At 41.3% G+C, this 11,298-nt stretch overlaps 1 protein-coding gene across 1 annotated transcript; it reads right to left on the minus strand.

The window, feature by feature from the left end:
* Positions 1-427: 427 nt before the first annotated feature.
* LOC100027259 (septin-8-like) lies at positions 428-2,928 on the minus strand. Its single transcript, XM_056797398.1, has one exon. It carries the CDS (start codon positions 2,872-2,874, stop codon positions 1,618-1,620), a length of 1,257 nt encoding a protein of 418 aa, XP_056653376.1. The 5' UTR covers positions 2,875-2,928; the 3' UTR covers positions 428-1,617.
* Positions 2,929-11,298: the final 8,370 nt, after the last annotated feature.

Here is an 11,298-nt window from a genome sequence, read left to right on the forward strand (position 1 = left end):
CCTGGACCAGGACAATGGAGGAGATTCTAGTTAACAAAATAATATTTATCAAATGTAAGACTGCGCCACTGAGAAAACAGAACCTAGAATTTCTTGCTGAAGCCATGAATTCCAAAAAAGTATAAATGAAAGTCTGTGGAGCATTCAAGTATCAAGGTACTCTCCCAGGTCCTTAACCTCTGAGATTTAAAAAAAAAAAACAGTGCTCAGTGTTCAGAAAACACTCTTCAGCCTCTCTTCCCTTGTCAGCAGATAAATAGTTATCTCCACAGAACATCTACATCCATCTAGGAATCCATCAAAATGGATACATAGCCTGAATATTAATAATTATGCCATGAAAAAAAATAGAAGTAGAAGCAGATCATACACTTTTCACGGCAGGAGGTAGGAGACGAATTCTTAGCCAAATAAGCAATCAAGGCAATTATAAAGGATAAAATAGATAATTTTTATTACACGAAATTGAAAGTCTTTTGCATAAACAAAATAAATGTATATAGGATAAGAATGGAAGCAGTCAACTGGGAAAAATATTTCTAATAAGGGTTTGTTTACATATTCAAGATGTGTAGATAACTAACAAAAATATACAAGAACAAAAACCATTCCCTAATAATAGAGAGGGGTTCAACATTTATGAACAAGCAATTCACAAAAGAATTTTACATTTCTTACTTGAATTATGTTCCAAATATCTAATAACAGTTTTCTCTTCTCTAGAATGAACACTCTCATTCCCTCTACTGTTTCACATACAACATGTAGAGATCCATATGAATACAGCAGATTCCAAACTCTCTCCAGCTACTTTTTTTTTGTCATGAGATAAAGTATATTATATATCTTCTGTGTATATTTTATAATACTTTGGAAAAGTTATGAGAATTTTAGTCATCTGTTTTAATGAGAAGTGTGTTACTTATAAGAAATAATGGAAAGGTTGGAGCTACTAGATAAGAGTGCGAGGCCTGGAGTCAGATGGACCTGGGTCCAAATCTGACCTTAGACACTTCCTAGCTTGTGTGACCCTGGGCAACTCAGTTATCTCCAGCTGCCTAGCTCTTGCAGCTCTTCTGCTCTCTGACAGGAAGGAAGAGGGAGAAGGGCCAGCAAAGATGAGGAAGGGAAAGGGATGTTACTTGGCTTTACTTGCATCAAGGTACAAATTTGGAAATGTTTATAAAATTCTTGGGAAAGTTAAACTGATAAAAAAAATTTAAGTAATTCAAGTGAATTTCATCACACATATGTGAGACTATTTGGTTATATATAGAACAGACTTCTTATAAAGGCCATCTCAACTTTGAACAGTTAAGCATAACCTGGCTGGGGTCACTAAATTGGCACAAAGTACTCCAATGTGTGGCACCATAAATGGAAGATCCACCACTAGTTCTGAAAAAAATACACCTTGTCAGTCTGTGTTCCAACAATGGAGCACTTCTTGTCTTTGCTTGGAGCCTGGTGTGATGCAGCCCAGCCCATGTGAAGAGCTTTAAGCCTTTGCTTAAGCCTGTACTAGCTTTAAGAGAACAATCACAACGGTGTAGGCAACTCAAGAAACTGAACCCAGCCAAGTCCCAAGTCCATTGGCGATGTCTACCTGTAGGTGGTTCAATTATTCTGCTCTCTGTCTCCTCTTGGAGGATGGGCAGCTTGGGCTTTCATCATGGCCTCGCAGGCTGCCTTCCTTTGGTTGAAGGCAATTTTCTCATCCTCCAGCTGCTTCCTCTTCTCCTCCACCTTCTGCCTCTCTTCCTGGTAGATCCTCTTCAGGCATTCCAACCTCGCCTGCAACTCCCTCTCCATCTCCTTCACCTCCACCTCCTTCTGCTTCATTCGGTTCACTATCATCTGCTTCATCTCCCTCTCCTTCCTGCACAGCTCCTCCGCAAGCTGCTTCCTCATGGCCTCCACACATTCACTGCCCTGGGAAACAGAGGGTTTGTACTCCCGCAGAGAGGACTGGTAGCCCATCTCCTTCAGCCTGCAGCAGCGGTAGAGCTCGTAGTGACAGCGGTGGGTCTGCTCACGGAGGTCTTCCATGTTTACGCGGATCAGCATCTCACGGAGTTTCCCAAAGTCGCTGTGATCATCATCATCCACCTGCACGACGCCCCATGGGTATTCCCGGGCTCGCACCAGCTTGTTGTTCACACAAACCTCGTCCATGCTGCCCACCACCGCGAAAGGCAAGTGGGCGTTCATGGCGACATTGATCTGGGCCACGGCTTCGTCATCTGTGGGGAACTGATAGATGCGGACACCGTTTCTACCCAGATCGTTCTTGATCTTGTTCTTGAACTTGAGCAGCTCGCATTTGGTCAGGGTGTCGGCCTTGGCGATGATGGGGATGATGTTCACCTTGCTGTCTAGCCGCTTCAGAGTCACCAGGTCCAGGGACTTGAGAGAGTGCCCGGTGGGTGTGATGAAGTAGAGGCACACGTGCACACGTGTGTCCAGGTAATCGTAGAGGCAGCGCTGCACCTTGAGCTCCTCCTGCAGGTAGCTCTCGAACTGTGCATCCACGTAGTTCACGATGGGCTCCACATCCTTGTCCATTTGGTCCCCAAAGCCCTGGGCTTCCACGATGGTCAGCCGCAGGTGCACGTCACACTCGCACAGGTTGTAGCAGCACTGCCGGAGCCGCACGCACCTCTCAAAGTGGCTGCACTCCTGGGAGTCGAAGTCCGTGTTGAAGAGTGTGTTCATAAGCGTAGACTTGCCAATGCCTGTCTCACCCACGCACATGATGTTGAAGGTGAAGCCTTGGCACAACTGCCTGCACACCAGCTGCTCTGGGAGGCTGTCGAAGCCCACATGGCCACTTAGAGTGAGCAGGCGCACGCCACGGGAGTCCAGGTCCGCCATCGAACCACACTAGGATCTCTCTCCTTCAGAGCTAAAATGGCCGCTCTCTTCCCGGAAGCAAGGGCTGCAGTGGCCCCACCTCCAAAGCTGCACTATAGGCCCCTCCCCCAGATTAACAGGTCCCTCCCCAAGCCAATCACCTCAAAGGGGAAGGGCAGGCCCCCTCCCCCTTAGGTGCATTCTTCCCCTCCCAGGCCTCTCCTCTTCCCCAGGGCCCTCCTCCCAGTATGGAGGACAAAGACTAGGATTTTCCTGAGACTCCTTGCCCCACTTGCTCCCTTGCTCCCTGCCCTGGGCAAGATGGATTTTGTTGGGGGAGACACCAGGACTGGCTGCCAAAGACTTGACTTGGCTGAGTGGAAGGACTGGCTGGGGGGCACAAAGAGAGCCAGGCCTCCTCCTGACCGAGCCCCTGATCACAGGCACCCCGAGGCTCCTGAGGGTGGGAAGGGTGAGAAAGGTCTCCCCAACTCGAGCTGAGCCCAGCCCCTAAATGTAGTGCTTGTGGATCTTGCTGGCCTGACTTACTGCTGCTTGAGGTTTTCTTGGCAAAGATACCAGACTGGTTAACGCATTTTGCAGATGAGGAACTGAGGCAAACTGGATTAAGGGACTAGCTGGGATCACACAGCTAGGTAGTGTCTGAATTAGAATTTGAACCCAGGCCCCATGTTCTATCCACTGTGCGTGCCACTTAACTGCCCCAAACAGAGCTCTAGGAAATTATTTCCTGGAATTAGGAGAAAGGTAGGACTTTAAATTATATATATATATATATATATATATATATATATATATATATATATATATACACACACAAATAAATAAATATATTTATTATTCATTTATGTAGTATGTATATTATTTAAATAAATAAATTTATTTATATAATATTATTTATTATAATATTATTTTACACATTTATATATTATGCATATTATTTATATATGGGCTAAGCAATGGGGGTTAAGTGACTGAACCAGAGTCACACAGCTAGGAAGGGTTTAAGGTCAAATTTGAACCCAGGACCTTCCATCCCTAGGTCTGGGTCTCAATCCATTGAGACACCCAGTTGCCCCCAGAATATTAATTTTTCTCAAATCTCTGACCTTAACCACTGCATTCAGCACCATATGTCAGCAAATATCAAAAGATACCAGAGACCAAATAAGTAGCCAGCAAAGTGCAATAGAAATACCCAGAAAAGAGCAGGGCAGCGGAGACACCGACACAAAACATACAACTCGGCTTGTTCAGTGGCATCACGAAAGGCCATGAGTAGTTCTGTGACACTGGAGATGTGGATTTCCCTGATCACGCCTGTGTCCTCCATGTTTCCTACAGACAACTATGCATGTGCCTGACTACATATGTTCACCCTGTGTGTGTCCCTTTCCAAGTGTTATCTGAACAAATTCTCCCCATCTCTGCTATTTCTCATGCTGCTAATGTGGTAACCATTAGGAGAGTCCTCCTGTAGGTACAGAGAAAATAGCATCATTTACCATGTTGTTTAAATTCGTTTTTTGCTTTAAAATTATATCTTCTGGTTAATTAGTCTGAAGAAACATATCAGTGGGGCCTCATGAGCTGTGTTTTGCATGGATGCTGTCCCAGGTTTGTTTGCTTTTTGGGGGGGGGGGGCAGGAGGAGACTGACTGCTAGGTATATTAACCTCATGTGTAACTCCTGTGAGAATTTCTCATTTTTAAAGGTCCATTCACATTCAGGGTTGGATGCAATTATCTTGGGGGAAGGCAGAATGTATCAAGACAGTGTCCCAGTTAGGGATTCAAATTTTGATCCCAAACAAAGGATTCCTTTGCCTCATTTGTCACTTCTTCACTCTTAGATGTCCATGGGCAAAAATTCTCCAGACCTGCTGGATGAATTCCCAGATCAAGCTCCCCAAAGAATTCCTCATCTCCCTCTCATTTCTTAGACTTACTTAGCATAAAAATCCTCATTTGGCCCTCTAAAGCTGCATCTCCCTAGGCATCCCTTTCCCTAGAGGGCTTTCTTTCACCTTTTCTCCAAGATCATGAGCTGCTTTGGAGAAATTTACAAATGAGAGAAGGGCTGTCCAAAGGATATCCCCCCACTTGCCTTTCCTTATAAATAATCACACCAGCTTTCCACAATTAAAGGGCTCTTTTTCCCTGGCATCACCTTTAAGGGGGAGGAAAGGATTTGATGCTGCTGGTCTGCTATGGTAAAGCCATACCTAGCCCCAGCAATGACGGCTCTCAGTACTGATCTTCATTTCTCTCCCAAAGCTGAAAGAAAGAGATTGAAAGCAGGCACCTAGAGGACTTTGTGCTCAGAATTCTGTTAAGAGCACAGCTTGCCCTTGGAGGGAGATCACCTTTACCTTCTCATCACATACTCATTCTCAGTCCATTGCAGTTTGGCTCTGAACTCCACCACTCTACTGACACTGCCTTCACCAAGATCATTCTTCTAAAGCTACCTTCATTTATCCATTCATTCATTTGTTTGTTTGTTTGTTTGTTTAATTTATTTATTTAGCTATTTATTTTGTTTGTTTATCTATTTATTTGTCTGTTTGTTTATTTATTTATTTGGTAATCCTCATCTTCTTTGACATCATCTTTTGACACTGTCCACTGGCTCTTCTCCCTATGTACTCCCTCTTCCTTTGGTTTTTATGGCATGGCTCTCTCCTGCCCTTCCACTTGTACAACTATTCATATACCCTCTATTCCCTACAAGTGGATGCCTCCTAAGGCTCTGCCCTGAACTTCCTCTTCTTTCTCTGCAAAGGAAGATCTCTCTCTTCCTATGATCTTGGTGGCCCCATTTGCTCCCACTGGATCATTTGACATTTGTATGCAGATAATTCCCAAATCTATGTATCCAGACTTAATCCTCTCTCATGAGCTTCATCACCAGATACTTGCTGGAAGTCAATGAGGAATGTTTTGTATTCTTATAAATTTGACTCAGTTCTCCATATATTTGAAAAATTAGGCCTTTGTCAGAGATACTTGCTATAACTGATCTCAGGATTCTAGTATCCTTACTGATCTAGATAGGGAAATTGTCAGGTCTGGTCAAGATTGATTTACCTACATTGATTACCCACATTCATCCCAATGGGGGAATCAAGGATATGGCAAGGCCATCCCCTGACATACTTGCTTGGAGCCAGTTTGTTAGAAAGGATGAATCTTGGATTCTCAATTTTAATTGTCCCAGTTTTAGAGGATGATTTGGGGCAAGAAAATCAAAGATATATTCTTTTGACTGTCAGGACAAAAGAATGAGGGGAAAGGCTTGAAAAATGCAACATTACAGAACAGAATTAGAAATCAAAATGTTAGAGAAATGAAGAATAAATCTCAGAAACTAAATCTTCTGGCAATGTACTCTAATATAAAGAGTACTACACTTGGAGAACTATATATAGGACATTCAGGGAGGACTAGGACCTCTGGTGTTTGTTAGATTTAAATTAGTGTTGAGCGTTAAATAGTTGTAGATAAGAGAGTGGGAGCCATAAACTGTGATAATTAAAATGTTTGGGAGCAAGGGAAATATATAACAATTATGACCACTGAAATATGTTTTCTACTGTGTCTTGGGTTTATATAAATATAAGATGGTCGCCAAGGAATATATTCCCAATTTATGAATATGCCTAAGCCAACTGGGTTTTATAGAGAAATTTAATTTATAATACACTGAATAATCAATAGAAAAAGAGAGAAAGTAAGAAAAGAATAAGAATGAAGGGCCTCAAGCCAATAAGGCCTAGACCTCAGTCCTAAGAGATAAATCAGTCAGTTGGTTTTATCACTCACCCAAGATCTCTCTAGGTAAGGCTTCTCATGCCAACCTCAGGCTCCACCTTCAAGAGAGCCTCCTTTCAAGAAATGTTTCCAGAGAATTCTCCTCCTGACTCCTCCTGTGTTCTCCTTCCACAGCCTCCTTCAAGACCTCTCCAGGATCTCTCCCCCCAGGACCTCTCTCCTCTCAGACCTCCTTCAGAACATCAACCCCCTTCAGTCCTCAGAGCATCCACCTCCTCAGTCCTCAGACCCCGCTATCTTTAAGCAAACCATCTAAGTTCCCTCCCCTCAGTTCTCACATCTACCAATCACTGTCCATGTCTCCCCTGGGCCAATGGTGGCTCTAGCTTAACCCAGGACTGCCCAGAGGTCTCTCCCCTTTGCACATGTCTGTTGAAGGTCATATTCTCAAATAATTAAATCTTGATCTTTGCTGCAGCCCTTCCTAAATCCTGTTACTCTGAGTAGGGTGGAGATTGTAGTTTCCAAGACCTGGTTCTGTCATTCCAAGTATCTCTATTGTATCAATTCTAAAATCAATCATGACTCAAAGAATTTCCTGTTCTATGCTTAAGCATAGGTCAAAGCCCTTTCCATTGTTTAGCAAAAGGTTTCTGTCCTAAAGTAGTCTTAAGTAGGGAGGAGAAGGATCCTCCCATGCCAAGGAGTTTCATATTCCAATAGAGTTCTTACTATAAGTAGGAAATTTTTTTCAAGTATGAAATTTCCCAAAGGGGAAATTTCCAACATTCATAAGTCTAAGAAATTTTAAGGTTTACATGTTTTGGCTTGCCAAACCTTTTCAGGGCTTCTCATCCATCTTTGGCATCCACCTCTCACCCAACTCTCATCTGGGGTTCCAAGAAACTTTAGCATATGCCTAAGTCACACCCTGGTAAAACTATCTCAACAGATAGGCTAAACAAGGTTGAAGGTAACCAAAAGACCTCAAACTCATCAATGAGTTGGGGTGATGTCTTCCTGAAACATGTGAAGACTCCCCTGGAGGAATGGGCATATGAGCACAATTAATTCCAATACCCATCAAGATGGCTGAAGCAGGTGCTGTGCATGGTCAGACACCAAAGATGCCAAGGTCATCCACTGCATTCTAGACCATTGCCAGCTGTCCTGATTTTTGTCTTTCCACTGGATACTGATGACTCTGGAAGAGAGAGTGAAGCTGATGATTTTATGTGGGAGGACATTGGTCCTCTTTGATAATGAAGGACAAGAATGACTAGGAGACAAAAGATTTGGGAGGCAGCAGGAAACAACATAAAGGACCAATTCTAGAATCAAAAGATGCTCTGTTTGACCTCATGGCTCAGGTTAAAGCAAATACCTTTAAAATACCCAGGAATATACTTACCAAAACAAATCCAGCAACTTTATAAACACAATTACAAAATACTTTTCACACAAAGTCAAATCTAAGCAACTGGGAAAATATTAATTGTTCATGGATATGATGAGACATTTGTACAAAATTCCTTTAGTAGTTCTTTTTGTAGTAGCAAAGAACTGGAAACTGAGGGAGTCTCCATCAATTGGGGAATGGCTGAACAAGCTGTGTGTATATGGTTGTAATGGAAAGCTATTGCACCAAAAGAAAAAACAAACCCAATGAGTTCAGAAAGACTCTGGAAAGACTTGGAAAGACTGATATAAATTGAGCAGAACCAGGAAAGCAATGTTTACAGTAAAAGAAATATTGAACAATGATCAACTGTGAAGGACTAAATTATTAACAACAAATCAAGATTTCAATATAACCCCAGGGAACTTGTGATAAAGCTATCAATAGCCAATGAAAGATCTATTGGTATCTGATTGCATATCAAAGCACATCATCTTTCATTTTATTTCCTTTTTGATGTGATATGTGTCTTTAGTCACAGCATAGGGAATATGGAAATATATATTGCATAAAATCACTTATGTAACCTATACCAGACTATTCACAGTCTCAGGGAGTGGGAAGATAGAGGGAAAGGGAGAATCTGAATCATAAATGTCAGAAAACAATTGTAAAAATTTTTTCTATATGTAACTGAAAAAACCAAAAATGTAATAAAAATAAACAAATCAAATATCTGATCTGGTAGGAAGAATTTCTTTTACACTACCACAAACTTGTGGTAAGACCTAAGGTAACAGAAAAAAGAAATGCAAGGTCTCTGAGACAGCTGAAGTTCATCTAAACAAAAACTGCAAGCATTATCTGGATGATAAAATATTAAAAGTGGAAAAGTATAAACTATCTGTTTGCTTATATGCTTCTATAAGCATTTAGACCACTTAACCTAAGTAACTTTATATCGGAGTCCTGTCATTATAAATAAGATCAAACAATAATATACAATTATCACCAAAGACCTAGGTTCAAATCTTGTTTTTGATCCTTATCATTTGTGTAACTTTAACCAATTCACTTTTATTCCATGGACCTCAATCTTCTTGTCTGTAAAACAAGGATGTTGGAGTAGATGGTTTCAAGATCCCTGAAAAGTCTAAATCTATGGCCCACATTAGCTTACCATATAATAATCTTAGACAAATCACTTCCCTTTTCTGAGACTCAGTTTCCCCTCTTCTAAATTAAGGGAATTTAATAAGCTAATCACCAAAATTCCTTCTAATTCTATACACCATATTCTGTTGTTGATGACCTTCTTCTCCTTGTAGATCACCCCTATAGTTCCCCTCCCTACCTCCAAACAAAAACTTTGGTTCATATTTCACTGGAAAAATTGAGGCTATGCTCCAAGAGCTGCCTCATTTTTCCTCATTTCACATTACCCGGGTGCCTTCTGTCACCACTTTTCCTTCACCATCTCACAAGAAGAGGAGGCCATTGTCTTTGCCATGACTAATCTCTCCAAACATACAGTTGATGTCATTCTGTCTTCTCTTCCCCAGCAGATTACCCCTCCAATCAAGTCAGTCACATTCAATCTCTCATTGTCTACTGGATGTTTTTCCTATTGTCTACACTCTGCTAAGCATGGAAGATATAAATAAAAGAAGTGAGGCAGGCCCTGCCTTCAAGGCACTTGCATTCCAGTAAAGGAAAACAACACACAGGAGACAAAAAAGCCTGGGCAGGGAATTTTGATCTGTAGAGTCTCAGCAAATGGTAAGTTTATTAAGAGGAAAGCCTACTGATATATCCTTTCCAAAAGTAAGATGGCTTTTGTGGACAGGAATATAAAATATTCATTAAGTATTTTCATGAATGTTTTATTATTCATTCATCCATTCTTTGGTGTTTGGGAGTAAGTGCCTTGCAGTTCTGTCCATGACTAACCTACAGGTTGACCTACTTTGTTTTATATTTGTAATAGTGCTTGAGGTGAAGTGGAGGGGAACTTGAAAAAGAGGGAAAGGGACTTGCTCAAAGTAATACAGGTAACATGTGACACAATTATCATACGACCATATAATTAGAGTTTAAAGGGATCTCAGATGCAACTGTCTAGTTTATTCCCCTCACTTTACATTAAGAAAGTTGGGATCCAGGGAAGGTAAATGACTTGCCCTTACATGACACAGATGATTTATAGTTAGATAGTTAATGGAATTTGAATTCAGATCCTTTGATTCCAAATCTAGTGTGTTTTTCAAGGTAGCAGTGTGTTTGACATTGACTTCAAAATTGTAGCCTTCAGCTTTTAGGATGAATCTGTGATTACTTTGCTTAGCATCTTTCTAGGATTTCCCCTGGATCTGCTCCTGTGCCTCAATGAAACACCAAGAAGAGTAAAGCCACAGAAACAGCTCTGATCTAATCCAGTAGGAAACTGAGGATCAGCAATCAGGATCATGTTCTGGGGGGAATACTAAGCAAAGTTAAGTGCAAATTTTCTTCTCTTGGTAAAGGGCTGTACTCTGGAAGGGTAATTGGACATTTCCTGTCTCTGGCCCTACAGATAGCCAACAGACCCCTACTGGTTGACACAGTCACAGTCTGGGAAGCCGGATACTGCAAGGCAGCCCCCGGCAAAAAAAACAAAAGCCCCCACTAACCCCCTTAAGTGACTTCTCTCTTTCTAACTTTCTTAACTAATGGACTTGTTAACTTGTTATGATTATTATTCTCTCCCCAATACAGGAGAAATAATAAGAGAGCAAATACTTATAGGATATATATATATATATATATATATATATATATATATATATATATATATACACATATATATGTGTATGTATGTATATATCACAATGTAATTCCCCTAAATTATTGCATTCACAGAATTAAAGCCCAAAGATTATTGCCCATTGTCCCCCTCCTTTCCTTCTCCACAGAGCTACATTCACTCCCATTACAAGCCAGGCAAGCCAAGAACATCAATCACCTTCAAGACACACTCCACTGGATTCTGTTTATGGACAGAAACCAGGCAACATTGCCAGGTGCTTTAAAGTGCTAAACTTGTACCTAGCTACAAAATGTTTTGTTACACATCTCCTAAGTAATTGTGATTGATTGTGAAAACTGACCAAAAGTAACAATGATTCTCCTAGGTCAGGGAGAACTAACCTCTAGATCACCATGTTTATGACATTCATCTATAGCAACAATGTTTTGTTGACTATTTCCTTGGGC

The sequence above is a fragment of the Monodelphis domestica genome, chromosome 1 (genome assembly GCF_027887165.1).
Source record: "Monodelphis domestica isolate mMonDom1 chromosome 1, mMonDom1.pri, whole genome shotgun sequence".
Taxonomy (NCBI): Eukaryota; Metazoa; Chordata; class Mammalia; order Didelphimorphia; family Didelphidae; genus Monodelphis; species Monodelphis domestica.